Raw genomic sequence first — 27,829 nt, 5'->3', positions numbered from 1 at the left:
CTTAAAGTTCAGGGCGTCAATTTGAACAATTATTAAAAATTAAGTTTTTTAAAATTGCATCCTTTTTTATCATTAGAACGTTTAATTTGCCATGATTAACTTTTTTTCGCTTCCGCTTTAACCGAACCCAAAGTTCTGGGGATTTTCTACAATATTCTTGTTTAGTTTTTATTTTATTATTTCTTCGAATTTTTATGAATTTTCCTAAACAAACGTAAAATTCTTGAGCTTACCTGGCCAGCTGTGCCCGCCAGCGCCCTAGACGCATGCTTTACTCGAAATCACGGTGAAGCGCGTAATCGGCCGCGCTTACCGAGTTGTGGTGATGCCCAAATTTCCTCACCACCCAAGGCACATAAGTTAATGCAGTAAAATTTAAATGATTCCGTATGAGAAAAATGTACAGATATTCATAAAATGGTGAATTTTAGGTATAGGATATACATCAATAAGCAATAAACAATACAAGCAATAATATATAAGCCGTATTGCCACCCACAACACAACAAAAGTCCAATTTTTGCTATTTATGGTTGTTCCATAACAGATCAAAGTTTCCGGTGGGACACCCTGTACTTTCAATGTTTAATGATTAAAACAATAAAATTATGAGTACAGGAACGGATGCGTAAAAAAGTAACGGAGAAGCAATCCTATCATTTATTTGGGATTTGCTCGATATTTCGCTAAACTTTTAACAAGAGGTAGGCATGGAGGTTTAAAATAAAAATACCAGGTTTAGTATTTATTCTAATTAAGTCATCACGAGGTAATGCGATATTGAAACGAATGCTGTCTCAGCAGATTCCTCGCGATCTCCGCGTGGCCTAAAATGACAGACTATTCGTTCCCTACTCTTTCCTTCTCAGTTCTCCTTACCCAACTTCAGTTCAATATATATAACCAGCATGACTATGTGCGCGGGTACTTGACATTCGGGCCCCTTTCGCTGCCATATCTGCGTCAACAGCGTGGCGGCCTGATCCAATTGGCCCCTAATGGTCTTTGCGACCGCCAGATTATACTCCATCGTAGCGTGAGCGCTAGCTAACGTTTTAGGAAACCAACCTAAAAAAAATTATCATTCCAATATAAAAGAAATATGATACTTACTAGGCGGCGGATTGGTCTTAAGCTGACACTCTTCGTTTTTGTTGTCTGAGGCCTGAAAATCAAATGATAAATCCTGCACATTGTCGGGTCTCAGGTGCTCCAAGGCCTCGGGTATTTTGTCAAGAAGAACCAGACATTCAGCCGCATACAAACGAGCCAATAATCTAAAAAATAGTCTGGGTTCCTAAATCTATGGGAGACAAAATTAACAATAAACTTCAAACCAAAACTAAACCAACTTCGGCTCGCCCTTTGGAATAGTGCAATTTTTTGATACCTGTGTATGCCGGAGACTTGAGGTTGTGAAGACAATTCGTTCGAGTAATTCAGCCCCATGACATAATCGCCCAAGCACAAAGACACATAAGCGCTAGCGGCCAAAATGGAGTTCTTTAAATTAGCTATTCCGAGGATCGACGAGGGGTTGGAAGGAGACAGGCTTGGATTGGGAGGTGGAGCGGGCGGCAAAACCCCTGGCATGAGAAACAGTGGTACGGGAGGCGTTTTTTTGTCCGAAGGTATCAGGAGATAGGCATTACGCAAACACAGCGACGCAAACTCCAAGGAAGGCACGGGCACCGCGTAAGACTGGGTCTCGGAGCTGTATTTTTTGTCTTTGGACAAATTGGTGGTGAGTATTGCTTTCTGCTTGTCTTTCGATCCCGCCACCTTGACGATCAGTTCCTTCTGCCTCTTTTGGATGTCGAAATCGACTTCGTTGGACTGCAAGAAACCAGAGCATATATTTTTGAGCCTGCCGTCATATTTACAGGCTACAAGTATCACTTTATAGTTCTCGATGCTATGTATACAAGGTGATATGTATTTAAACTCACTTACTGAAATAAACAAAATGTTAGTTTACTATCTGGACCGTTAATGACATTCGAATGTTAAATTTTCTAGAGTCGAGATCGAAAAATATCAATTAACTCTGTGCTAAAGTTAACTACCCCTTTATGTACGGCGATGCAGCACTCGGCGATCCTGAGCCATAACCGTGAATTTCTGTGATACCGTCTAACGCACACGATGAAACAGTCGAACGCGTGAGCGGGCCTGTCCGCATAAAGCAGCGCCAAACCCAAATTGTACATCAATTCGTGGTACTTATAGCCGCCGGAGGTGTAGAGATGTTCGCCGTCTGTTTTTTTGAAGCTAATTAAGAAAATTTGCTGTTCGATGAAAAAGACTCACTTTCGTCCTTTTTCGTTAAATTCTGCGCCAGTTTGGTATCGTCTTTGAGCGCCGTCTGGAAATAATGACAGGCCAGGTTGGGTTTGCCCATCGCGTGGTGCAAGAGACCCACGTTATTGCTCAACATGATTTTCGATGATTCACCGCTTTCACTACGGATATTTTTCCATATCGACTGTTCTATGTTAAGCAAATACTTACTTGTAACTCAAACTGTCTTCGGGGATCAAAGATAAAATTTTAAGAGACTCTTTAAAGTTGCCCTTTAAGTACTCCAAGTTTGCGGACAAAAAAAGTGCATCTATGTTCTGGAAAGCGGCAAAAAACAAGAGAAAAACTATGTATATTCGCATTTTCATCAACTTACATCTTTTTCTTTCAGTAATAAGGGCACCTCTTTAGCTAAAATATTAAAGGAATGGTTCATTAAGTAGCACCTAACTTTATACTTCGACAACTTTTTTTGAAACTCTTCCGGTATGGGTTTCGGCGGGGGCAACTGAATCTAGAAAACCACATCTAAATCGTGATCCGAAGTCTTAAGTCATAACCCCAACCTTTTTATCTCTACCAGACTTATCGAGACCTTTCAGTGGTATACTGCCACCATACATTAAATTATTCTCCAAATAATTGATCAGTGTTAATGCCTTATCAGGTTGCCTTAAACTCAGCTGCAGCTCGATCGCCAGTAAACTCACCTGCTTGGCCAGATTCTCTTCAATTGGCTCGATAAATTTATAAACGCGATCTATTATTCGCTGGGCAAGGGTAAAATGCCGCTGGTGGTACAACAGCAATGCCTGATTAAACTGCGCGATGCAATAATCAATTTCCTCCAATTTATCGACTTTAATTTTGAAATGATTGCACAGGGCAGTAAGACTCTTTTGGAAAGTTTCTGACTTCTTTAAATCGGTTTTATAATATTCAATCACGATTTTGTTATGCAATACTTTAAAATCGTTTGGCCGACTGTTTTCCAATTTATTGATGATCTGCAAGCAGCCCGCGTAGTTTTTTCTGCAATTAGGTCAGGGTACAATCACTATTTTTTAATTTTAGGTTAAAGGCTTGTACTTTTTAAACTCAGCAAGGGCGTGTTCGCCTAGGTCCTTTTCATAATCAGAGATTTTTTCTTGCTCCTTATCATCCATTTTTGCCCTTGCTGTATCTTTACTTCTTTATTTTTAAATTTTTGCGTCAAACTTAAAACCTAACCATAAAGTCTTCTTCTTTCAATAAGGATGGAGGTTAGGATCAATTAAAAATTTCAAAAGTGCAACCTAGTTGAATTAACAATGTATATTTTAAATTGCAAAGCACAATACTCTTATCTACTCCCATCTTCTACTCGAGTTTTGTTTGGAGCTTTGCAAACTAAAATAAAATATATTCTATGGTTTAATAACTTATTCAATTACTTTTTTATTAAATTACATAGATTTCTAGAATTAACAAAACTACAAATTGATAAATAAAATTCTCGCAAATACAACCAGCAGTGTTCAAATTGTTATTTATTTTGTTGCCATTCTGGCAAAAAACAATATGAATTCTATCACAGACTCATTCGGAAAACACTTTCAAGTTGTTTCGCACAACTAAGAATAAGAACAACCAAAATTGTGGTTAAGCAGCACTAAAGGTCTGTTTTAGGACCCAATGAGAGAGGGATAGCTGCAAGTTCTGTCCGTAGGCACAAGAACTCGGCGCAAACACACATTATCGTAGCGCATGCCACATTCAACATCCACCAAGAAAATGTGACTGGGAACTGGCTATTATAGAACCAGCAGGTTACCAGATGTATAAGATGCCAGGTGCAGCTGAAATCCATGCACTGTTTGGTACGTTCAACAATGTACCACAAAACAACAGCCCTACAAAATTAGTGCACTGAAATTACAAACATAATAAACAGAGGACGTCTTACCCTACTAACGCATTAATGACAAAGGCTGTTATGACAACTCTACCTCCCGCATCTCGTACCTGAATTTCCTATAAATCAAGCAAAGCAAATTACAATAAATCCCATGTTATCCACAGTATTCCCTTACGTGGTACTCAAAGATATGATCAAGAGTTCGAGAATCTCCTACTAGAGTCCCTAGCAAAGCAAGTATTAGTCCTAAACTAAGATAAAGCAGACACTGAACACATAAAATTTGAGAAATGACCAACCACGGGTCCCACTGAGTGTACCGAAATGATCCAGTTAGTTTCTTCATTTCTTTTTTCGGAATCGCTTCACTTGGTCGATGCTAAGTTAGACTGACTCATTTTTTAAAATTAAAATGTCCTTTCTGAGACACATACATGCATAACCTTACTTATTAAGAATGACAGCGAATGAGACATTAGCTGATAAAAAATTTGTCACTCAAAGATTCTATTTTTCTAAATCTCCTAAAAGATTGCTAACAAGAGATAACTAATCAAAATATTGCTTCAGTAGTTTCATTTTAAATTTTTTGATTAAATATAGGAATAAGTTTTTTAACACACTTGTTAAGAGGTCTATTTTTGGTAAATTGGTAGGGTTACTGTTGCCTTTATTTAGAAGAAGAGTGGGTCTGTGTAGATGCTAACCTTTAAATTTGCAAAATTTGGAAATTAAAATGAATACCATTAATTTATTAGGGAAACACTTACTACAAAGTATTTGTCGCACAAGAATAAGGCAGATTTCTATATCACCCGCGTTGAGACTGAAAGAAAGTATACATATGCGTTCGTTAATGTAGAAATCCAATAGTTTGAGAAATTACCTTTTTTTAGTCCAGGAGAATCAGGATGGACAGTTATTGACCATAGAAGGCAAATATGTGCCATCGCCCAGAGAACCTTACCTTTTAAAATCAAAACACGACAATGCATGTCCAATTTGTGCTTCAGGTTTGAACATCAAGCACACGGACGTGCTCATCCTAAGTCAGTTTGTCAGGTCTGATGGGTGCATGCTGCCAAAGAGAATAACAGGTCTATGCAATAAGCAACAAAGAAGAGTTCAGTCTTTAGTGGCTATGGCACAGAAAGCGGGTGTGTAGAAATCAATAGTATTGGCGCAATTTATGCTTTTGTATACTTTTTAGGATTAATGCCAAATTTAGCACCCTCCTTTAGTAAGAAAGATCCAAAAAAGAGATTTGGATGGAAAAAGTTCAATAAGTACTTTGATGAAACTACAATCAAGACCTAATTTTTTAATAAAATAACACTGTTATTGCAAATCATCTTTATTTTGCAGTTCATTTGTAATTATTTCCTCCAGGTATTTATTAAGATCTGTGTCAATTGTCTCACGATGCATCAATTGATGCTCTATAAGGTTGACAAAGGAGCTTTTTTCATAACTCTCTGAAGCGGCGATTTCCCTAAAAATATAAAGAAACAGTTGACCTTCAGCTGTAATAATCTGCAATAATTTACTTGAAGAGTGAGACAATCTGATTAGGATTTAGCTCATCGAATTGGGTAAAAATGCCCATTTCATCAAAGTAATCTTCATGTTTTAGTTTGGGAGCCATGAGGTTTAACCCGCAGTTGGGTATCCAGTCCCTAAAAGGGACGAGAAATTTGAAACTTTTGGAATAGGCCAGGGGATGAATTACAACTTACTCAACTAGTGGTATGATTCTCAACCGTCGTGATCTTAATAGTCTTCTGGTAAAATAGAAAAACTGCAACATTTCGGTCCCTTTCAGAGGCAATTTTTTCTTCATATTGATCTTGACCAAATAAAGGACTCCCGCTTCCAAACCATTACTCTAAAACCACAAATTAAAAAGGTTGAGCACAGATCCTGCGGAATGAGAGTTACATTGGTCCTTCCATTTTTCCTGTCACTTTGCCATGGTACAAAAAATCTCCGGTCATACTTCTCAAGTAGCTCATAGTCCATAAACACATTGAATAAAATGCTCCAGTGGCTTAAGAACTTTTTGGAATTTAAGGCCTGTAAGAAAGAATTCCATTTTTCTTTCTCCATTACCAAGTTATTGAACCGTTACCCTATAATCCTTGGGGCTCATTATTGCAAATATTTGTACCCTACCAAACAGAGCTAAATGAGTTTGCATAACTATCCCTGTAATCAGGAATTGTAGAAACTTCAAATTTTGCATAGTTCCAATTACTGTGATGGCAGGGCCTGCAATAAAACTTGATGATTACTGGATTGGGAAGGTATGATTTTTTACCCTCTAACCATCTCTTTGCAGGCACGTGTCTCAGCAAGGACGCAACCCTATTGCCATTGTCATATTTATCCAACCTTGAATAAAAACTCAGGTGAAAAAAATTTCTCGGGTAAAATTCCATTCTGTTCAAATAATCTGCATGTAGTCTCTAAATATAAACATTAATTGCATCAGCTCAGATGTAAATTGCATATTGCACTCTACCTTTATTGACAACTGGAACTCCTCACAAGATTCATAAAGGTGAATCTTATTTACATCTTGGTCCAACAAATATCTCGTAATTAATCCCAACCCAGGATTCGTTTCGGCAATCACATGTTCGTCTTGCACCCTTACTGCTTTCATAACATGTGAACCAATGCTTTCGGCCACTGTAGGACTGATGAGGTACAAAGATCTGGTTTGTTTTATACTTTTAGTGTTCAAGTATTTACAAGGTATTGAATCTCTGTACTGCACAATATCGAGGTTGTTTTCAATAAATGTGTTAACTTGTTTAACATGCGCTTTACTAACTCTTGCTTTTTTTGCTTTCAGTTTAATATTTTCGGTTGTGTTCGGAAATTCCGAGTAAGTGCACATGGAACAACTCCAAGCCTGAAGTAACTTTCGCATTACCCATATTCTGCACAAAGTCATGGCCTTTATAAATAAACAACTCACCTACATCTTAATTTTGAGGTTATGGTTAGGTTTCTTGGGGGGAAAACTCTTCCTTTCCTCATCATATAAAACAAATTAAATTATACCACCGGGTCATTTTCTAAAACGCTTAATTGACATGTCACAGAAGTCTAGTTTAACATGATGGCGGTTTTACACCAAACTTATAAACCAACACAGCGAGTTGAAAAAAATGTGTTTTTTTCGCATTTTGGAAGATATGTAAAGTCGATTACTTCAAAGAGTTGCTGCAATGTAGTGGGCTTAGCGTATTAATTGTTTAGTTTCAGTCAAGATCCCGAGTGAAGGAGAGTAATTGCGTGGCGAAGATGCATACTACAAAGTGTCTGATTTTTGTATATGGTAAATAAATTCGTACTCAATAGTTTTTCCAAATATTTGTTGAAAAACACCTAACAAACAGGGTGATTCACCTTGAGTAGAGCGTTACAAGTTCTCAAGAACTAAGCCACACACTAGAAAAACGAAGCGGTTTTGTTTTTCACTAAACTTATTCATATTTTAAATAATAAAGCTGTTTCTCTAGTGTAAATCGCAGAAAACAAACGGCTAATTATTTTTGTGTTTGGTCGAAATAGTCATTTAATTCTTTGTAGTTTGAGATTTCGTTTTTGATAACAAGAACAAAATAGCAACTGAATTAGTCGGTTTGGTGTAAACCCGCCATAAAGACAGCCCTCATTCCCGCTTCAATATTATATCCATTCCATACACCACATAATTCTAAGGTCAATTTTGGTTGGTTCTAGTGTTTTTCGGTCTGATCACAGACGTACAAAACCTTATTCGTATAAAAAAAGTGCCGATATATGATATCAATTATTTTCAGTCAATGATCTTTTTTTGCTTATTCTGCCTGCAGACCTATGTCGGCGTATACTGCAATCTCTTGCAATTTTAGTACAACAGGCGATAACTAAAGGAATATCTGCCCATGTAGCTAAACCTTAGCTACCCAACACCTACTCCACTTAAAAAAATAAGCAAAATATTATATCCGACCAGAGTAACATTTTTTTGTCTTAATATATATATACCATAGTTCTAAAGATTAAAAAACTATTTTCTGAATGAAGAAACAATATTGCAGAAATACAAAAGTTGACTGATGTGGCCGAATATATTCCTCTAGTTATCGCCTTAGTTTTAGTACATTAGTCCTTTAAAAGTTTGACTGTGTTCCGATGTTGCAGTTGATTTTCTGCATCCAGAAATAAGCAAGTATTTGGTTAGTATCTATTTTTCTGATTGAGTTCAAAGAAGAAAAAAAAGAGGATATATACGTATTTACACAATTATTTAAAAATATGTACATAGAAGAGAGAACTTAACAACAACGGATTATATTAAATTATTTAACGCCTTCTCGTGTGTTTAGTATCTTCGTAATTATTAAAAAAAGTGATAGTTTTCAATGTGCACTCGGCGAATGATAGTAGTAGGGTTGCCCAACATTTGCAAATCTAAGATCGAAGATGTCCATTTTGGTTAAAATCGTTTTTTATTTAATTGGTTTTATGTATTAATATTTTTTGATGACCGAAAGATACTACAGATTAAATACATGATGGGCAGCTATGGGAAGGCGATAATGGTTGGATTCATTTGTCGTTTGTGTTCGGAAATGAAAAAAAATGTTATTCATTTATATACAGCAAAAGCTGCAAAACTGGGATTGAGGAAAATGTTAAAATTATTACCCATAACGGTAAGTTTGGCAGACAATAGTCAATACTGCAAAATTATTACATTAAAAGTAAATTTATGTTGATTTAGAAAGTACTTCCCCACAGTGCTCCTTTTATTTGAATCTATTGTATTACTTTGCATTGCATGCCTGTTTATAAATCAGTGTTTTAAGTAAACTGGAAAATCTTTAAAAATTACTAAATTTGGTGATTAACTTCGAAGTCAGGGAAAGGCCATAATTTATCCAAAACTCTTGTTTAATAACGTTACTAAAAATTTTTCTGTTATTTATAATTTGATTCGATCTACTTTTATTGCTTGATGTGTTTTGTTTGAATACATATTTTTCTTTTTGTTTCATATTGCATTTTTCATTTAAATATTGCTAAATTTATTTTTAAAATTATTTTTTTGTACACAGCACAAAAATACTTTGCTAGATCACAGAAAAAAGAAATCTGAAAATTTATTTCATGTTATTTAGATAACATAATGTTGTGATATTTTATAAATATGATTTGTAGGTGGATAAATATGATAATCTACCCAAAACAATATGCCAGCAATGCATAGAAAGGCTAGAAGCGCAATATGACCTTCACATGAAGATCAGGAAAAGTGATTCTATATATAGAATTCACAGAAATTTTCATGTAAGTATTTTTTATCACAGGTATCAAAGATTTTGGCAAATAAGAAATAAATAAATGGTGAAAATCAAGTGTACTTATTCACTCTTTATTTACAAGCAAAGTCATTTAGATTGCCAAAATCCACTTTCTGTTTGGTATAAAATCATAGTTTTGAGGAAATATTGATCTTTTTTCAAAATGAATATTTTTGTTAATTGCAAACTGTTTGTTTCAAAAAATTATTTTAATAATATCATTTCTAGAGCAATGGTAACTGCCCAGTTGACTGTCCACTCCATGGTCATGTTGAATAAGTGAATTTTTGTAAATAAAGCCATTAATTTGTTTTTTGTTTCTAAATCTTCATTTCTTTTTCTGAATATGAAATCTTTTATTTAAATGCAATGTAATAAAATTATTTCATATAGTGAGTGTTGTTTTGTCTGTGATTCCTATATATTTAACTACATGATGTAACATTATTGTAAATACATTTTGTTATCTCAAATAAAGACATATTTTTCTTGTCTTTTATTTCCACTGCTTTATAAATAAAAACATGCTCTTGATTGAACTGAACATAAATTGGAAGAGTATTAAAATGGTTTATTTCAACCATATTGTGAAATCCCTACTATTACAAACAAAAACATAGTAGTAACTAACACTATCATATTTAAAATTTCACTTTCAAGATTTGCAAAACCTGTTTTGGACAAGAAAAGTTGAATTGAGATCAAAAATAAAACTTGTATTATATTTAGAAATTAATAACAAAATAAGGTAAAGCCTATTTTATTCATTTTTGATGTATTATCTATTTAGATTTCCGCTTAGTTATAGCTATCAATTGTACTAATTGCTAATGTTGCAAATTACTTTATAATGTGTTTTGTTTGACTACATATTTTTCTTTTTGTTTCGTATTGCACTTTATTTATACTTGCAAATATTTATACTTATTTCATTTTTTAAACTATTTTCATTTGTACATAGCACAAAAAATAGCCTGCTAAATCAGGGGGAAAAAAATCAATCGCAGTAGTAGCAATGCACTGTGGAATAAGTTGCAAAATTGTTCAGGGTAAGTTTTTATCAAGATCTCATAATTTTGGAATCCCTACAGGGTGAGTCAAGGATAGAGTAAAGTTAATGTTATGAGTTATGAGAAAATGGTAAGTAAAAAAGTTGTGGAGATTGTTAGGATGCACAATAAAAAATTATTTTAAACTATACAAGGGGCTCAAAAAAGCACGACGAATTAAATATGCATTTTTTTAAACGGAACACCTTATTTTTATTTTTAAATTTTGTTTTGAATTCTTTTTAAAATTTGTCAGCGTTTTATTACATAAATCTAATAGCTTTTAAAATATTTTAATTTCTCTAAAAAATTACTAGTTTTCACACTTGCAAAAAATTATTATCGCGCCCTTATTTTTAAAGGTTGATCACTCAAATGTGGTCTGTGTGCGTTTGAATTGACGTCTTGTATGTCCGTGTGGGCGAAACAGGTGTAACATTTTCCAAATAATAATTTTTGAGACATCGACTTTCGAGTTTAATTGAAGCTCCGTTCGCTCTCTGTAGAATCCTCGTAATCGTTCCGGTTTCGATTGTGTGTTTTTTGGTTCCGAAGTGTTTATCTGCGCATATTTTTTGGTCTGTGATCAAATGTAAACCACCCTCGATGAATGCCAATAATGAGTATTTGTCCTTAGTAAATGTGCCCACGAAAAATATTCTGTGGTGACCGCTCAATTTGGCAACAACGCGAACTTTAGTATAAAAACATCGAATATCAAATAGAAATGAGATGATGATCGAATATTTAATTGCGTTTCGATCACGTTTACGCGTAAACAACTGATAATTCGGATCTTTCCTTGTACACCACGCTAATAATCGGTGCGTGCTGTGTATACCGATGCAGACCCAGAAGAATATGATGAGTCCATGGCACTATGAGAAGGGCTCCCATATAACTCGGTTTCATCCCTATCACGGTGAAAACATAGTTTTATCCGAAGATGACACCGTTGCGTACAGAAGGAAAAGTTTCGCAAATGCTGTAACCTTCAGCGAGAAGCCTTTACAGCCTGGAGAAATTTTTCTGGTTGAAATTGAACAAAATGAAACAGGTTGGAGCGGGCATATAAGGTTAGGACTCACTCAGCTAGATCCTTTAAGAATGTATGAAACAAGTTCAATTCCTCAGTATGCTTTGCCTGATTTGGCAGACATTGGTACTTCTTGGATATATGGAATTAGTAAGGCTCACAATACTGTTTTTGTGTATGACAATGAGAACGGCAAACGTTACATTAGGAGTGGAGCAAAGAAAATCACCAGTGAAAGCAGCATAATAAAGACCTGTCGCGGAATCGTGCCCGTTAGTCTCCTTAAACCCCCCAGAGTTATGGAAGACATCCTGCCTACAGATATAGGTAGTCGGATAGGGGTTATGTATCTGCCTACAGACAGCAAAGAGGCCGAGATGCATTATATTATCAACGGGGAGGATATGGGCGCTTGCGTAAAGAGGATTCCATATAAGGATGCCCCTTTACATGTAGTTGTTGATGTTTATGGCACAACAAAAAAGGTCAGAATAATTCAGTTGTATCATGGTGAGTACCATTTTTTGCTTCGTTTATGGTTCAGAACTCACTGTGCATTCTTTCAGTTCCTACATTACAAGCTGCTTGTCGTGATGCCATCTTGCAGCACATCACGAAAAAGGGTGTTGCAGCTCTGCCCCTTCCCCGACTATTGAAAGAATACCTGCTTTATCAGACTTAGATGTTATCGGTAGCATTAAAGACTCATTAATCTGTTAAGGTCAAGTTTAAAATGTCATAAGTCCAGTTGTCATTTAGTTATTAAGTACATTCCGGAAAAAATGAAAAAACAGCTCCAAACCAACATTACATGTCCTCTAATGTCCACTAATGTCAGTCAAAAATCAATTTGGGAATTATGGTAGACTCCAAATAGAAATAAGAAACGCTCTGGGGCAGTTTCATTCATTCCTTTTTTTAGTCTTCTCAATTTACCCAAAATAAATGGTTCTGCCTACTCTTAGAAGTAAGTTTTATTGTCTCCATGTAAATTGTTGATCAATAAATTGTTTTCCAACTTTGGTGGCGTTTTTCGTAATTTACATTAAGCAACATAGTTTAATTGCGATGAACGAAAGAAATGATTTATTAGGCCTAGAAATTCCTGTAGATTCGAAAAAAAATGGGTACCTAGGAATACCTATGATTTTTATATTACAATTTCGCATATTTAAAAATATTAAGCACCCTAATTCGGGTGTAATAAAACTACACTCCATTAATGGAAAGCGACGAATGCTTACAAACCTTTTTTGCTTTTTCTCGCTTTTCGATTGCTCTACATGACCTCGTAAGCCCCCAGCCGAGGCGTGGCCTCAACAGCGATTTGGGTGGGAGGAAAATGCGCAGGTTTAAAAAGCGATCCACGACACACTTGCCGCTGTTGTCCATTTTTCCGGTCAAAGCAAATTTTTATTTAGAAACCTAGTAAAATCCCGGTCCAAACGTTCGGACGCCCACATCAACAAAAAACCAAATTACATAACGATAAACTGTTTCAACAGTTTGGTCAAATAACAGGCGCAAGTGTTGTGGCGTCGATTCATCGTTACCAAATTTAGAAATCGTCAATGTTATGGTAAATGCGACAACGTCGCGTCGACGAACCCGTCACGTCAGCTGTTTGACTGGTTACGGTCCGTGTCGCCACAGACGTTTCGTTTCAATACAATTGCTCAGCTGTTCAGTGTTTTGGTTTATCACACATTTGGTTTGAGTTGTTCAAGTTTCTAACGTCGCAATGTCCGAGCAAGAGGCCGCGACGTCCAGCAGTGAAATCCCGCAGGAGATCGCCGAGAGTCAAGAGAAATGCGTGTCGGGTTTCGACGGCGAGCCCGAAGCGAAAAAACGCAAATTCTCTAAATCGGGTGACGACAAAAAATATAAACTGGAGGAACGTCTGGGTGGTATATTGTGCTGCGCTGTGTGCCTCGACCTGCCCAGGGCTGCCATTTACCAGGTAAGTACGATGCTTTAACGGAATTCGCAACCGAAAAACCGTCCAGCGTTACGTAATATGGCTCCCGGGGTGCCATTTTCTTTGTTCCGAGAATCTGGGTGGCTGCGCTGCCACGGCGCATGACCCTGGCGCGGCAGATCCATCGATTTTTTTTTGTTTATGCCTTTCAGTTAAAAATTGTTATTAAACGCGATCGGAGAGCAAAGGCCCTCTCTTTCTCTCTTCTCCCGTCTTTGTTCTCCGATTACCGCGTTTCCTCTCTTGTAATCATCTGTTTACTCAGGCGATGCGTTGAAGTTCTTTTGTTTACATGTTGCCATGTTGTTTATAAAGGTCGGGCGACCCAAATGCGCTTCGCGTCAATTTACGCAGAAAGAATTTGTACGGAATGACGCGTTTAACATTATCATTAATCCTGACAGTGGCATTTATGTTAGATAGTCTCTCTCTTTGTTGTATTAAGAGTTTATTGTTTACGTTTCAAATCCATGTTAACTATATGGTCTAGCGATAAGTGTAAACGGAACGTTTTTTTTTTGTTGTAAAGAAACGCAGAGCTGATGATTGATGTCGATTTCGATGACGATGATTATTTTCAATAAACGTATTAAATAGATTTCGTGGTGGTTTTCAATTATTACAACTTAGCCGTCACACACCCCCCGCTCCCGTCCTGAGAAGTTTTCATTCGAAAGCGACAGTGAATTATTTACTCGCATCGTTATAATATATCGTAAAAATATGATGTCGACGATGCGAAGGTAGGTTTGTATGTCGCCGTAAAGGATAAATTCGTAAAGTTGACCATGCTTCCATTTCGTTTTGCTTTAGAGATAGTTTTTTGAGAGATCGTTTTTATATTGATAATGTTTTGGTTAGTTACAGGACGTGAAGAGGATCGGTAAGTCGATTTGTATGTAAATTTTTAATACGTCAGTAGTGGACGGGTTCGAAACGGTACGCGTTCTTTTCAATAATAAATAATATAACGTAAACATTAACCGCGTGGATTTCAAGTGCCTCAACCGTTACGGCAACAATAATAGGTCCGAGATATTTTCGAGCCAAGGCTGCGCTTTATCGCCGAATAAACAAATCGACGTAGTCTCAGGAGCTTCCGTGTTTCAAAACAATCGTTACGGAGTCAATAGACGCGTTTCGCGTTTTTCCCAATACAGGGACGTCCTCGAGCATTTTCGGGATCAAGCTGGCGGCGGCTGCGCGTCACAGAAGATCGCGCATGCGTGTGCCTGTGGAACGGAGTCTAAAATGTAACCGCAAGTGAAAATCCCGGAGCAATGTCGACGCGTTTCAAATTCTTTGAAGTCAATTAAGTCGTTTTCGCGAGTCGTGTTGCAGCGCGTTTTCAAGCATAAAAATGTGTTTCCTTTCAGCTCTGGCGCGAAAAACTAAAAACAAAAAATATATGGGGCAAAACGACTACAGCTGAATCGTGCAACATAACCTAACTTTTGTGTTTTTCTTTTCTCGTGTTTGCCCGCGCAGTGCAGCAACGGCCACTTGATGTGCGCCGGGTGCTTCACGCATGTGTTGGCGGACGCGCGGCTGCGCGACGAGATGGCTACGTGTCCCAGCTGCCGCGTCGAAATCAGCAAGCTGACCGCCACCAGGAATCTGGCGGTCGAAAACGCGGTCAGCGAACTGCCCAGCGAGTGCCAGTTTTGCAATAGGCAGTTCCCGCGGAACACACTCGAGAAGCACGAGGAGCACGAGTGCGAAGAAAGGTTGGTTTTATTTTTTGGCTGATCCTCCAAAAATGAACTCGGACAATTTTTGCCGATATTTATTCTTCGATAAGTTGTGCAAATACTTTGATCAAAATGTAGTCTGGTTAATATTGTATTATTTACAATGGATATACAGGGTGTAGTTGAAATGGCATCACGAAATTAAATCTTAGTATCTATGTCAAAATGGGAAAAATACTCGTGAAAACAGTTGCTGCTTAGTATTCGAGAGAGATTTCTCCAAAAGTTAGGTATCTTATGCCGATGGTGGTGGCACTGCATCTTCGGCATTCAGAGCCCGAAAAGAGTCTTCTATTCATTATTGAGTGCCACATTTATACATTATTTTAATCACCAGGAAACTCTCTCTTTAAGCTTCAAAAAGTTCTGCAGACTAATGGGTCGCAAATCCATTATTTAGCTAAATAAATATACGGGGAAATTGGTAGGTCTGTAATAGCATATTCTACGCCCAAAATAAGCCCGAGTTTTTTATATAAAAATATGTCGAGAAACGCCCACTAGCGGAGCCACATCCTGAAAATGTTTTTTTATCCGAAACAGATTATGACAAAGTTTTAAAATTTTGGCATGCTCAATCTAATTCTAAAATTTTGTTAAGGGACTTGCATTTTGGAGGTATACGCATATACCTAGCTTCTAGAGATATAGACTCCCTACTTATGGCGTTAATATAGGAACGCGCATGCGCGAGATTTAAAATCTCATTTTTTACAAATGACTGCGGCATTCAACAACCAACATGGCCGCTTAAAGATGCGGGCGTGATTTTTACGGCAGTATTTTCTCCAAATCTCGTTAAATATTTTGCAAAAACGAGTTTCAAAATTGCTGTTTAGAACGAAAATGACGCAAAGTGCAGGTTAGTGGGTGAAATATAGTGACCTCCGTGGAAAATCATTTAGCCTCTATACGGAAAAACTATTTAGTTTAACGTGGTTTATCAATCCCAATTGCAAAAGAAAGTGCAAGGCAAATTATTTTTCTTTCATCACCACAATCAGTAAAATAAAAGCCTGTATATAAATAAGTAGCTATAATATAAATACATTGTTTCCAAATTCTAGAGGCATGTTAAATAATTAACATATCCAACAAGTCCTCTTTCTTGATGATAAATCGTGACAAATGTCGGTCTGGAAAATATTAAAATTTACGTTTTTTGCAAGCAAAGATTGTTTGCTTTATTTTGTTCGTATTGTCTGTGTCGGGTAGATTTAAATGAACCACTTAAAATTAAGGCTACAGGGGACCCCTTAATTACAACAAAATACATTTGAATTGTTGTAATTTGGTATGCCCCAAATTCTCGTTTCATGGTTTTGTGATTATTGAATAAACTGTCACTATTGGTATTTATGAGCATATGTAACAAAGCTAAGATAAGCACCTTTAAAGTATGATTACAAAATTAAACTTTTTGACACATGTTTTTATTTTGAAAACTTACTTTGTATAATTTTGGTAGGCTAATTTCAAAAATTCTATGCATTTATTTGTATCACCGAAGTTTTTTTTTGTAAATATTAAAAAAAAAAGATATTTCTAAAATAATTTATTTTTTTATTCAGTAAAAAGATGAATGAAAAAACTTTACTCAGATTTTTTTCAGTGAAATCTTCGTCTTTTTGCCAGAAAGCAGCGTTATCCTTACATTCGACTTTGTGTTTTTAAGGGCATATCCCGTTCCCTTAATGTCCTGGTGAAACCTCTATCCCTGTTCTTCACTAACTGCTCCAAGCTTTTCAGGAAAATAGTTCAAATGTGAAAACAGGAAATGCACTTTCAAACTCATATTTCAACCTGGATTATGAAAGTGTTGTAACACGTAACTAAAATACCTTCTTTTATTTTGGCATCAGATATGGCTGGAAACTTGTCGCACAAATATTTGAAACACTATCCATTTTTGCCTAGGGCTTTAACAAACTGTTTGATTAAGCCAAGTTTGATATGAAGAGGAGGCAGTAACATTTTTGTGGGGTCAACTAAACTTCTTGTTCTAGTTCATTCTATTTGAGTTCGCGATACATCTGGTCCATGAAGAACTGGTCGAATAGCAGAGTCAAGATTGGGATACACAAAGTGTTTATTTTTTCTGTTAAATTCTTGAACATTACACGAAAAAATAACAATGATCACTGTGATTCCTAAGCTCTTGCGATACCACAGCCAACCTTAAACATTTCTTCTTACCTTTGTGGTAGGTGGGTGGCTAGGCGTGGTATACATTTTTCACAAAAGAAGTTATAGTTGGCATTTGCTTTACTACAACATAACTACCACAGATATAACAGAAGTTATTCACACAATGTATTCTTTCGAAGATAACAGCCGCGAACACGCACGACCACCAATACAACCAAACTGCGCATAAACGCAAGTTATAACGCTGTATTGACGATTCTGTGCCAACTCTGTTGCTTTGCAATGTTGCCAAATCGCATTTAATTTCATAAAAATGTATTTAAAAGTTATGCTCAGTATATTAATAAAATAACATTTTTAAGATATAGAGCGCTATAAAAAAATGATGTTTTTTGGAAAAAGGGCACCCAAAAAATACAGACAGCTTTCAAACATCAAAATCACTGTAGGCCCGTGCTATTAAAGCAAAATTACATGGGATGAATTATAAAAAATTTAGTTATAATCAGACTTCTCAATGATTGTCGTCCTTATTTTGTGATGTTCTAACCAAAATATTATCTGCGTTATGACGATAATAAGGGACGTCTAACAACATCGCTTTGCACAGGATCGCCACGTGCAAGTTCTCGAGAATTGGGTGCCCGTGGCGGGGCCCGGAGCACGAGAGACCCGAGCACGAGACCCAGTGCGCTCACCCGGAGCGCCCTGGAGCCGACATTATGGACTCGCTGATCGCGATCGACCAGCAACGCGTAGAAGAACGGAAACTGTACGAGAATATTTTCGACCTGCTCGGGTTCGAGAAGATCGCCTTCAACGGTACGTCTCCCGCTGCGCAGAGTCGCGTGCGTGGTTGATAAAAATAATGCTTAACATTTTGTTGAGATTCGGTCTATATTTTCGGTATACTTTTTTCAAAGAAAAAACGTAAACGTGAAAAGGAAAAAATTGAAGTACGCTGTGTCCATTTTTCGTTGTTACTGCGATATATCTAAGTTACTATTAGACTAAAGATTGAGCGATGTGAATTTTCGTGAAACAGAAGATTGTGTTTTCAAAACAGTCCTATCTGGCTTTGTTTGTAGGACACAGGGAGAACAAAAAATTTGACTTTTTCAGTTACACTTTGAAACTTCACCCCGCATCGTGATGATAATATGAGAACGGGATCTAATAGATCTTTTTACGTCGAATCAGTCATTTTATGAAAGTGGCCACTTAGGTTTTACTGCAGTAATAATAATATTGTTAATATAAAACAGGTATGTTTTCTAAAATATCAAGATATACCCGGTTGCACAAAAAAGTGGTAAGTGAATAGCGGTTTGAAATTGGGAAGGGTTGATATAGGCTGAATGGCCAATTTTTTGAAAATATGTCAATAAGTTAATGGTTGCACTTCCGGTTTGAACGGACACGACATTGTACGTAGGATAGGATGATTTTTTAAATTTTTATTCAATTTTGAAAATTGTGTCTAGGAGGATGTGACCATCATAAACACTATTGTCACCTGATCATGTGAAAAATTCTAAATCAACTTTTTCTTTACATATCTAATGGGAAATAGCATTTAATGTAATGGACAATTACTTTTTGTAGGATAACCCAGTTTTTTCAAATAGCACATTAGTAGGAACAAAAACTCTTTAAATCCGGTACTTTTTTTGCAATATTTTCAAAATTCGTTAAAAAATAAATTCACAGGACGGAAAAATACCAGATAAGTAAATACATTTGTATAAAAACAAAATATTACTTAGATGACTTTGCTGCTATTCATCATCATTTTTATCTGAATTATCGATTTTATTGTGTCATGTGTTATACGGGGAATGCAGAAAAAACTCTCGACAGGCTTGTGGTTTTTCTGTCCGCTGCATGCGCTTGTCGAGAGTTTCTTCCGCATTTTTAATCTTACCGACTTGACAATATAATGAATAGAAGCAAAGCCACCTAAGTAATATTTTGTTGTTATAAAAATGTATTTGCTTATCTGGTTTTTTCTTTTCTGTGAGCTTATTTTTTAACAGATTTTGAAAATGTTGTTGTCAAAATGTTGCAAAAAAAGTACCGGTTTTAAAAAGATTTTGGTCCCACTGTAGTGCTATTTACAAAGACTAGGTTATCCTAAAAAATTATTGGTTCATTACATTAAATACATTAGACAAGTACAGAAAAGTTTCATTTACAATTTTTTCCATTATCAGGTGACTCGGTAATGATGGTTACAGCCTCCTAGACACAATTTTCAAAAATTAAGTAAAAATAAAAAAAAGTGAGAAAAACCATCCTATCCTACGTAGAATGATCTCCTGAATGCAAAAATGCAAAAAAATATAGGTCGTGCCATTTAAAATTGGATAGTTACTCTCTTTTCCGCTCAAACCGGAAGTTACTACGTATTGTCAAAAAACCGGACATTCAGCCTTTATTAAACCTTCCAAATTTCAAATTGCTATCTCAAGCCGTTTAAAAGTTATAGAGTGTTCCCACTTTCTGGTGTCACCCGGTATGTTTAGTTAAAACAATATATTTCGGAAATTATACGTTTTTCAAAAGCTTACAAAAAGCGCAATCAAGCAAAAAAGAAAAGAAATGTAACTTTAGAAATTCCGATAAAATTCCGTTTTCGTCGTCTCATTACGGGAGTAATTGAAATGACCAAATTTTCTGTTTCTTCCTGTATCTCAAAAAAGGCAGCTAGGACACTTTTGGAGACGGCATCAAATATGAAAGACTTTAATTTTCGGCCAACCGAATAATGTGAGGTTACGTTCATCGTTACAAAAATGTTTTTGAAAAATTCAACTTAAGACACTTTGGATATCCGAAACCTTTATTTACTCGCCTTGTCTACATTTCCAGATGTTACCTATACTGGAAGTTTTCGTATTTTTATACACCCCTAGCGGTGGAGGTAGGAGCTGAAAAAAATATTACCGGCAATTTCTATTGGTCGAGTTCCTTAAGAAGTTTTCTTCCAAGTTCTATCACCATTTAATTAAAATTTTTCAAACCGGGTGCCATCTTCAACCTATTGAAAAGGTTTTGGCCACGTGGTTTTCGTACATCGCAAACTCCCGTCTTTTTCAGACATTCAGCTAAAGCCGTACAGGACCGACGAGTTTGTCCACCGTCTGTTCTACGAGTCCTCGCGTTTCACGGCGTTCAATAACAACTGGGTGATCAAGGCGCGGATCAACAATAGCCAGAAGGACCCGACCCAGAGTTCGGAACGCGACATGACGTATCAGGTATAAGAGTTTTGTTGTATTTCTAAAACAATCCTCGAACTGCGTAGGAGTAGCTCTGCATTATTCAATAATTTGAACTATTTTCGGACGGTTCGGCCTTTGAAAACCCCGAACAGACTAGAGCCAGATTTTTTAATTAATTCTTTAATTTATTTATAATAATTTGGAAGAAAACACGGTTTAAAGAAGAAAAGGAAATATTTCGTATTTAGTGTAAGGAACTAATCAAAAGCAATACGACACATATACCACACACGCTTATAATTTCTTTTAAAGAATGATTTGAGCATGCGCCAAGAATAATCTCAAAGAAATTCTTGCTGGACATTGGGGACCGGTTTAGGAATTGTTATAAAATAAACGCGAAATCACAGACCACAGAACGGTTCTGTTTAATCCTAAACAAAATATTTTTGATTGTGCGTACTCCAGACAGTTCTGAAGAAAAGAACTTGAGTATACTCCGTCCGGTAAAAAGAGCAATGAAACGCTTTGCCAATGCTTTGTGCTTTGTGCGTAAGCGACACATGGTAAATCAAAAATTTAAGTTATCTTTGTTACTCTCTGAAATATGACGGAAGAACTGGCTGTTTCGTTTTTATTTTTAATATTTAGCAAAATCTCGAAATAAATTCTATTTGGAACTAACTAAACTAAACTAAACCAACAAACAATTGTTTTCAAAAAAATTCAAAAGATTTTAACTGAAAGCGATAGATTTTGATAGATTTTGAAATATTAAAAATATTTGCGCGATGCTAGACCGCGTTACGTCAGTAGCCAGACATAGCAGACGAGTGGCTGTCGGACTGGGGGGTTTAGAGTATTCATTTTAAGCGGGCACGGATGTACGGATTGTTAAATTCTGTGAACTTTATCGGAATTAAAAATGCCAAACAGGAAGGGGTGTTTTGTTCCAAAATGTACAACTGCGTCCAGTACAACAATAAAAAAAAATGTTTGTGAGTGTTACAAAAGCTCCTCTGCAACGTAAAAAGGGGTTTGACGGAGTTCGGCGAAACGTGAAATCAGTTTCTTCCACGTCGACTGCTGCGAAGATCATTTCGACCTGGAAAATGACATGAAAACTATCTGGAATATAAGTTGAATACCGTTCGAGCCGGGATGGAATTTGAAGTTGTACCACATAAATTTACATGCTGCCAGAGATTTACTCTCTACAAAACAGCGAGTGCTCAGCGTGAAAATTGAAAGACCGAAAGATGTCTCGAAATATTTGCCCAATGCGAAGCACTCAACCGAAAAGTTTCCCTGAATTAAAATATGTGTTTTCCAAGTGGACTCCAAAAAATATGTAGATGTATTTTTCGATTTTTAGAAGTCTAGGCAGGCTATACAAAACAGTGGGCCAAAAATCAAATTTTTTATTGTGAACTTGTCTAATTTTAATGAAAATTGACTCGGTTCCTAATATGAAGTATAGGTAAGTACGATGCTTTCTTTAAAACATTGAAGGTAAAGACATTTTCGGAATGAGAGAGACATTCTTCAGTTTTATTGCCTGATCGTTTAGCTAACGCAAGAGGGAACTTTCTTTCGGTAAAAAAATATATAATATTTTGTAGATTGTAGAAGAGAAGAAAACACACTTTTCACTATGCCAGATCGTTTTTTTTTTTTCTTTGCCGTTACTGAGTGCAAAATATTCATTGCAGAAAAAAAAACAAATAGCTTTCATAATTATTATGACCCTTCATATGTTTTTAGATCATAAACTTAAAATGAATAAAATAAAATAAATGTAGATGTAGAACAACACTGCTCTGAGGTTCGTTTAAATTTATCTTATTTGTCAAAAACTTGTACATCGTTTTCGTATTGACATGGGGGTAAATTTCGCGAATCAGTCATTTGAACCCTTGAAACATTGTGTTGCCACATATAAATAAAATACAGAAACGTTTATGAGAATTCGGAATACTCTCCGTATACTCGGCCGTCCGGCACAACGTGGCATCTGCTGTCTGGCTGCTGACGCCACGCGGCCTAGCCTCGCGCAAAGTTTCGTTTTCTAACTTCGTGCTGACCCAGAAGGAGTAAATATCAATATTTTGCGGTTGTGGTTTTTCAATAACAAACTCTCTAGATTGTAGTTAAAATAAAAGTCATACGAAAAATGTTTAACCGATCTATTGTTCTGAAATACCCCAAGTTGGATTACGTACATAAAACCCCCAGTATCTGGTCGCGCGTCTTATATATCCGCACCGGCGTGTTTCTAGCTGATACTGAAGACGAAAACGCAGACGCCGCTAGTGCTCAATTATATCCTTCTGAGGGGGCCGATCGGCGACATCAAGGTGCGGCCGCGCATCTACGAGTTCGAATTCACCGATCAGAATACAGAGAGCCCCTACGTCATGCTTCCGTTGCCCGACACGGCCGAGTGCAACCGCCTCCTCGCCGCCAAGACGATAAATTTCAGGTCAGATTTCTTTCGAACCGACGGGTTAATTTGAATTACCGTGCTTTATTTAAAAAAGAAGAATTTTCCATGTCGTTCACATATGGAATAAAATTTCGTCCCAATTATTCGCATAGTACTCCCATAAATTTCGTTTATGTTGACATGACTATTCGCGATATTTGCGAAAGTACTATGCGTGGAAAATTGTAGCGTCATATATCAGTTAAACACCGATTCGATCAAATATCGTAGCAGATACATTTTCCGCAGTTTATTGTCTAAAGAAGGCAAATTGAAATGCATCAAAAAATTATATATTTCATGCGTACAAAGAACCGCCAGAGCGCGTCATTCTTTTTACAATGAATCAGATCAAAAATGTACAATCAGACCTACAGAAAATACATTATTGTTATGCAATGTATTTCCGAACCTCTCTGACGAAAGGAAGGAGGATTCTCACGTAATTTTAAAACTAAAATGTGGTTAAAATTTTTATGTTTAAAAATTAAAACTTTACGAGTTTTATTTTTATTAATTAGTTGCAAACGATATTCTAGTCATACTTGGTTCCACATATTTTTTTATTTTTATTACTTCAATTTTTTCTTCGATCTGTTATGATAAAATTGTAACTAGCAAAAATTTGAAAAAAGAAAACCAATCAATACGGCAAAAATATTTTCAATATTTCGGATATACCGGAAGTATTATAAATAATCTAAATTAAATGACCAACAGACTATTTTGAACATGGTAAATTAATAAAGTAAAGGTTTGTGTAAGTTTAGTATAGACAAAATTTACAGATATTGTTCGGCCTGCAAACGTCATTTTTGACATAAAATATGATATATCTACGATATATGAAATTTAGATATGAGATATTTTACACGAAATACGTTTAGAATTTTCGTAGTTTTCCCATAGTAGATCAACTAAATTCTCGATAGGACGCCCTATATATATTGAATATAATTTTTCAAAAAAATTTCTACAAGCGTAGATTGTTCATAAATCCCACTTGCTGACGTTTGGCCAATCATCTTGTTGGCTTCTTCAGAGCTTAACTGATACTGTGTCATTTTATATAAATAATATATTAAACATACTTTAATTAATGAACATTCTCCTAATTAGCTCTATCTTAGGTTTTTTTTGCAGGTTACTTATGTTTTTAGCATCGAAATGAGTGATGACTGCAATTTGAGGACGTACGGCGAACGGGTGGGAGGGCAGGGACTGTGTTGACCTCAAAAGTTTTGTAATAAATTCATTGTGCTATACCGAATCCTAGGGATTTTTTTTTTAATTTAAGGAGGATCTCTTATAGAGCTAAGGTTTTGTTTTCATATATCAACTAAGTTTTTAATTTAACTTGAGTGAACCATTATTTTTTTAGTTATATTTTTACACTTTTTTTGAGGTATACTTATATATACATTTATATATTATTACCAAATTGTTTTTGTATTTTTTGTTCACGAATTTTTTTGCGAAAGGCACTTTATGTTTAAGGGAAGGGCATATAATAAATTATTATATTATCTATAGAATAAAAACTTAAAACTGCAAAATATGGTTTTATTCAAATTATTTTCACATGTCTGTATTACTTTAAGCGCCACACGTCCAAGAGGCCGCTCTCTCCTCCCGTAACCAAAAAATCGACCTGTAAAAAAGCAAGTTGCATTTGCCCAGTTAAATTCGTAATATTTTCAAAATTAATGCTATGAAATGTATCAAAAATTTTCGACATCGGACAAAAAGTGAAATTACGCGCGGACAAATGTCTTGTCACTCACATCTCTGTTATACCACGCGCAGCGCACCCTCTGCCCATTCTCGACAAATCGCGAGCCGCGTTGCACGGCCCCTGCTGTCATTTTCAAGCTCCTCAGCGAGCGTTTTGATCCAACCAGAATCGACAAGTGATCACGACCCACGACGACCTCTGCTACGTACACGTCGTCCGTCTTAACCTAAAAAAAGAAATTACAGATTAGTTTGAATTACACCGTTGGCGTTTCGGCAGTCACTATTAGTTAATTTGAACTAGACTATATCCAAATTTACCATTATTTGGCTCGCGATGTCGTTACGTTCGAGTCGAGCGTAGGGCTCCGCCCCGTCCAGATCCCACAACTGCAAGTCGACCGTCGACGTCACGCAACTTATCCTATAACGGCCCTTTTCGTCGAACCACGTCAAACTGTCCACGAACTTTTCCGTATTTAGGCACTGTTGCAGCGCGTCATCTTCCGACGTCTCGACTAAATTATAAATGTTGATCAGGCCGTCGGTAGAACCCGACATTAGCGTGTTGCTGTCATCTGGATGAAATCTAACCTAAAAAGTTTCTAATTCCATGACCAGGGGCTAAATCACAAGTTCCATAAACGAAACGAAACTACCTCCCAGTTGGAAAAAGGCAATTGTTAGTCCCATAGGTAAGAAAGGCAATAAATATTTAGCAAACAATATCAACCAATCAGTCTAACTTGTATTCTCTGCAAATTTATGGAGAAGATAGTTGCTTGGGAACTAAATGAATTTCTAATGACAAATCATCAGGCCTTCCTTGCCAACCAGCATGGCTTTCTACCAGGAAGATCCAGGATAAAGGATATCCAGTAGATATAATATACCTGGATTTTGAAAAAGCTTTTGAAACAGTCCCCCTGACAGAACTTGTTTGCAAACTACACCACTATGGGTATAAGAATTAAACTGCTGGGATTTATCAAGGACTACCTTTCATGTAGGACATTCCAGGTGAGGATAAATGGCTGCCTCTCATCAGATTTTGAGGTTTTGAGTGGAGTGCCTCAGGGATCAGTGCTGACCCAACTATAACATGGGGACCTAGTTGAAGATTTAGCTAAACTGGAGAGATGGACAAGGAACTGGCTGAAGGGTCTCAATGCATACAAATATACAACTCCACAATAAAGGTTACAACAATCTTAAATTTGACCATGGTACAAAGATAGTAAAACATATACTACGTGCTTTCAAGGACATGTCTCTTTTTTTCGAGCATATAACCTTCCATATGAAGATCGATTAAAATCTCCGAAATACCTCTGAAGAAAGGAAAAGAAAGGGGGACTTAATTGAATGCTACAAAATCCTGCATGGCCACTACTCATGTGATATTGACTTTTTTCATCGAAATGACAATAACCTATTCCGTCACAGTCTTTCACGCCAAAAATTTATAACAAACTGTGTTGTAAATGAGTGGAACAGTTTATCAGATGATATTGTGACTGCACCTACCCTGAATAGACTTGATAATTTTGTAAACTGCATATAGTGTTTTTACATATAGTATAATACAGTTTTACCGGCTTTACCGCCTACTGCCTAACAGTATAACAATAAGTTAGGTTTCATGATTTGATTGGTCCAGGTTATACAGCGTTTTATTGGTGTTGTTTTCTGTTATTGTGTGTCCCTGGTGTGCGATAATCAGTCTAATTTAAATAAACATACAAAAAAGTGCATATTCTGAAGCCCAAGATTGTTTATTACATGTAAGTACACCACTCTCACTAAAAGTATTTTATTAAGACTCAAGGCTGCTGTAATTTTGTTATTGATTTTGATCGTCAGTACTCTAACTGCCAATGAGAAAGTGGCAGAAATTTATTTTCTAGATTGACTTCTAAATGAAGCTGTTGTGTTTTAATGTGCACTTGTAAAATTTATTACCACAAATTTTCTTGTATCTGTAGCGACACTTAGGCACCACCAATTAAATCATGGAGCCTAAATTGTGATTTAGCCGCTCCTATTACAAGGGTCACATTCCAAAAGAGAGCTACGAACCTGAGTAATATCATCCGTGTGTGACTCCCAATAACCTCCGAGCAATTTTGTACTTCTCACGTCCCAAAACAATATGAAAGCGTCTCCATCTATCAGATCCGTTCCGGCCGCCAACAATCTTTTGTTAGCGGAGACGTCGAACGAATTTATGGATTTCGGATCGCTCGTCGCATCGAGAGTCCTATCTAAATGAGGGTAAATTCTGGGAATGTTACCGAGGCCCATTGTACTACCTACGAAACTAATGGCCTCCTTTTCCGGACTCCTTGTGTCCCACAATTTTATAGTCCCGTCGTTCGATCCCGTATACAGGAGGGAATCATCAAACTTGCATTCAACCACTTTTTTCTCGTGTCCCTTGAACCGAGCTATGCTTGTTAGATCCTGGGCAAAGTCAAATACTTCGCAAGAGTTATCTAAAAGTGTTACAGCTAAGTAAGGATTCGTCTGACTAAAAAAGATTTCTCGTAATATCGCACTGGAAATTATCAGGGCCTACCTGTTGCCGCACACGTGCAAAATGTATTCGGAAGCGACCGCTTTCTGTCGAACGTGCGAACACGGCGCAAATCTTTCGTTTATGGCGTCTGTGCGCGAAGGATCCGCATCCGAATCGCTGCTGAAGTTGTTTGCTTCCGTATAATTCGTGTAGTGTGACATTTTTGTGAGAGCGGCGATTTGCGTACTTTTTATTTGTGAGGTTAGTTCAGCTCAAACAATTCCATACAATAGTTCAGCAAAACGATCATGGCCATATGGCCGCCCAATATTAGAAACACGCCCCAGG

The 27,829-nt window shown here is 36.6% G+C and overlaps 8 protein-coding genes across 9 annotated transcripts; 4 read left to right on the top strand and 4 right to left on the bottom strand.

Annotated features, from left to right (window-relative positions):
• Positions 1-688: 688 nt before the first annotated feature.
• LOC132700407 (CCR4-NOT transcription complex subunit 10) lies at positions 689-3,568 on the bottom strand. Of its 2 annotated transcripts, none has more exons than XM_060667713.1 (10): positions 3,391-3,568; positions 2,868-3,333; positions 2,678-2,815; positions 2,512-2,618; positions 2,311-2,462; positions 2,067-2,257; positions 1,391-1,836; positions 1,114-1,277; positions 880-1,068; positions 689-827 (listed from the first exon to the last, which is right to left on the bottom strand). In XM_060667713.1, the coding sequence occupies exons 1-10, from the start codon at positions 3,465-3,467 to the stop codon at positions 763-765; spliced, it is 1,995 nt and encodes a 664-aa protein (XP_060523696.1). In that variant the 5' UTR covers positions 3,468-3,568; the 3' UTR covers positions 689-762. The 2 variants fall into 2 exon arrangements, with proteins under 2 accessions (XP_060523696.1, XP_060523703.1); XM_060667720.1 differs by having other exon boundaries at positions 880-1,047.
• Positions 3,391-4,758, bottom strand: LOC132700428 (protein SYS1 homolog). The gene is made up of 3 exons (XM_060667745.1): positions 4,374-4,758; positions 4,247-4,314; positions 3,391-4,193 (listed from the first exon to the last, which is right to left on the bottom strand). Exons 1-3 carry the CDS (start codon positions 4,542-4,544, stop codon positions 3,953-3,955), a joined length of 480 nt encoding a protein of 159 aa, XP_060523728.1. The 5' UTR covers positions 4,545-4,758; the 3' UTR covers positions 3,391-3,952.
• A 110-nt stretch (positions 4,759-4,868) lies between these two features.
• Positions 4,869-5,546, top strand: LOC132700434 (large ribosomal subunit protein mL66). The gene is made up of 3 exons (XM_060667757.1): positions 4,869-5,034; positions 5,095-5,355; positions 5,409-5,546. The coding sequence occupies exons 1-3, from the start codon at positions 4,935-4,937 to the stop codon at positions 5,513-5,515; spliced, it is 468 nt and encodes a 155-aa protein (XP_060523740.1). The 5' UTR covers positions 4,869-4,934; the 3' UTR covers positions 5,516-5,546.
• On the bottom strand, positions 5,537-7,617 carry LOC132700420 (uncharacterized). Its single transcript, XM_060667734.1, has 7 exons — positions 6,720-7,617; positions 6,516-6,663; positions 6,327-6,466; positions 6,137-6,271; positions 5,935-6,083; positions 5,746-5,874; positions 5,537-5,690 (listed from the first exon to the last, which is right to left on the bottom strand). The coding sequence occupies exons 1-7, from the start codon at positions 7,155-7,157 to the stop codon at positions 5,537-5,539; spliced, it is 1,293 nt and encodes a 430-aa protein (XP_060523717.1). The 5' UTR covers positions 7,158-7,617.
• Positions 7,618-8,456: 839 nt separating this feature from the next.
• Positions 8,457-9,922, top strand: LOC132708057 (uncharacterized). The gene is made up of 3 exons (XM_060680161.1): positions 8,457-8,910; positions 9,416-9,544; positions 9,787-9,922. The coding sequence occupies exons 1-3, from the start codon at positions 8,767-8,769 to the stop codon at positions 9,835-9,837; spliced, it is 324 nt and encodes a 107-aa protein (XP_060536144.1). The 5' UTR covers positions 8,457-8,766; the 3' UTR covers positions 9,838-9,922.
• A 655-nt stretch (positions 9,923-10,577) lies between these two features.
• LOC132708056 (neuralized-like protein 2) lies at positions 10,578-12,659 on the top strand. The gene is made up of 2 exons (XM_060680160.1): positions 10,578-12,153; positions 12,210-12,659. Exons 1-2 carry the CDS (start codon positions 11,451-11,453, stop codon positions 12,323-12,325), a joined length of 819 nt encoding a protein of 272 aa, XP_060536143.1. The 5' UTR covers positions 10,578-11,450; the 3' UTR covers positions 12,326-12,659.
• Positions 12,660-13,254: 595 nt separating this feature from the next.
• LOC132699018 (zinc finger TRAF-type-containing protein 1 homolog) lies at positions 13,255-24,751 on the top strand. Its single transcript, XM_060665459.1, has 6 exons — positions 13,255-13,603; positions 15,110-15,348; positions 18,131-18,342; positions 20,620-20,780; positions 23,024-23,226; positions 24,373-24,751. The coding sequence occupies exons 1-6, from the start codon at positions 13,385-13,387 to the stop codon at positions 24,398-24,400; spliced, it is 1,062 nt and encodes a 353-aa protein (XP_060521442.1). The 5' UTR covers positions 13,255-13,384; the 3' UTR covers positions 24,401-24,751.
• Positions 24,752-24,779: 28 nt separating this feature from the next.
• LOC132699014 (WD repeat-containing protein 89) lies at positions 24,780-27,772 on the bottom strand. The gene is made up of 6 exons (XM_060665445.1): positions 27,542-27,772; positions 27,276-27,493; positions 27,043-27,227; positions 25,285-25,557; positions 25,014-25,190; positions 24,780-24,880 (listed from the first exon to the last, which is right to left on the bottom strand). Exons 1-6 carry the CDS (start codon positions 27,700-27,702, stop codon positions 24,821-24,823), a joined length of 1,074 nt encoding a protein of 357 aa, XP_060521428.1. The 5' UTR covers positions 27,703-27,772; the 3' UTR covers positions 24,780-24,820.
• Positions 27,773-27,829: the final 57 nt, after the last annotated feature.

Source organism: Cylas formicarius, unplaced genomic scaffold, assembly GCF_029955315.1.
Source record: "Cylas formicarius isolate icCylForm1 unplaced genomic scaffold, icCylForm1.1 PGA_scaffold_10__41_contigs__length_53128322, whole genome shotgun sequence".
In the NCBI taxonomy this organism is placed as follows: domain Eukaryota; kingdom Metazoa; phylum Arthropoda; class Insecta; order Coleoptera; family Brentidae; genus Cylas; species Cylas formicarius.
This window is presented reverse-complemented; position numbering and strand designations above follow the sequence as displayed.

Bases quoted from the DNA above. Each gene is read 5' to 3' on its own strand.
- LOC132700407 (XM_060667713.1), bottom strand. From the start codon at position 3,467: ATGGATGATAAGGAGCAAGAAAAAATCTCTGATTATGAAAAGGACCTA. The intron at 2,816-2,867 runs GTTGGGGTTATG...GTGGTTTTCTAG, and splicing joins AGTCTGGTAGAGATAAAAAG to ATTCAGTTGCCCCCGCCGAA. The intron at 828-879 runs GTAAGGAGAACT...CTGTCATTTTAG, and splicing joins ATATATTGAACTGAAGTTGG to GCCACGCGGAGATCGCGAGG.
- LOC132700428 (XM_060667745.1), bottom strand. From the start codon at position 4,544: ATGAAGAAACTAACTGGATCATTTCGGTACACTCAGTGGGACCCGTGG. The intron at 4,315-4,373 runs GTAAGGGAATAC...CTTGATTTATAG, and splicing joins ATCATATCTTTGAGTACCAC to GAAATTCAGGTACGAGATGC. The intron at 4,194-4,246 runs GTAAGACGTCCT...CTAATTTTGTAG, and splicing joins GTCATTAATGCGTTAGTAGG to GGCTGTTGTTTTGTGGTACA.
- LOC132700434 (XM_060667757.1), top strand. From the start codon at position 4,935: ATGAATACCATTAATTTATTAGGGAAACACTTACTACAAAGTATTTGT. The intron at 5,035-5,094 runs GTATACATATGC...ACCTTTTTTTAG, and splicing joins CGCGTTGAGACTGAAAGAAA to TCCAGGAGAATCAGGATGGA. The intron at 5,356-5,408 runs GTGTGTAGAAAT...TATACTTTTTAG, and splicing joins GGCTATGGCACAGAAAGCGG to GATTAATGCCAAATTTAGCA.
- LOC132700420 (XM_060667734.1), bottom strand. From the start codon at position 7,157: ATGACTTTGTGCAGAATATGGGTAATGCGAAAGTTACTTCAGGCTTGG. The intron at 6,272-6,326 runs GTAACGGTTCAA...TCTTTCTTACAG, and splicing joins TGAGCCCCAAGGATTATAGG to GCCTTAAATTCCAAAAAGTT. The intron at 5,691-5,745 runs GTAAATTATTGC...TTATATTTTTAG, and splicing joins CAGATTGTCTCACTCTTCAA to GGAAATCGCCGCTTCAGAGA.
- LOC132708057 (XM_060680161.1), top strand. From the start codon at position 8,767: ATGATGGGCAGCTATGGGAAGGCGATAATGGTTGGATTCATTTGTCGT. The intron at 8,911-9,415 runs GTAAGTTTGGCA...TATGATTTGTAG, and splicing joins TAAAATTATTACCCATAACG to GTGGATAAATATGATAATCT. The intron at 9,545-9,786 runs GTAAGTATTTTT...TATCATTTCTAG, and splicing joins GAATTCACAGAAATTTTCAT to AGCAATGGTAACTGCCCAGT.
- LOC132708056 (XM_060680160.1), top strand. From the start codon at position 11,451: ATGCAGACCCAGAAGAATATGATGAGTCCATGGCACTATGAGAAGGGC. The intron at 12,154-12,209 runs GTGAGTACCATT...GCATTCTTTCAG, and splicing joins AATAATTCAGTTGTATCATG to TTCCTACATTACAAGCTGCT.
- LOC132699018 (XM_060665459.1), top strand. From the start codon at position 13,385: ATGTCCGAGCAAGAGGCCGCGACGTCCAGCAGTGAAATCCCGCAGGAG. The intron at 15,349-18,130 runs GTTGGTTTTATT...CGCTTTGCACAG, and splicing joins GAGCACGAGTGCGAAGAAAG to GATCGCCACGTGCAAGTTCT. The intron at 23,227-24,372 runs GTCAGATTTCTT...TTTTTTTTGCAG, and splicing joins GCCAAGACGATAAATTTCAG to GTTACTTATGTTTTTAGCAT.
- LOC132699014 (XM_060665445.1), bottom strand. From the start codon at position 27,702: ATGTCACACTACACGAATTATACGGAAGCAAACAACTTCAGCAGCGAT. The intron at 27,228-27,275 runs GTAGTACAATGG...ACCCTCATTTAG, and splicing joins GGAGGCCATTAGTTTCGTAG to ATAGGACTCTCGATGCGACG. The intron at 24,881-25,013 runs GTGAGTGACAAG...GCTTTTTTACAG, and splicing joins GCGCGTGGTATAACAGAGAT to GTCGATTTTTTGGTTACGGG.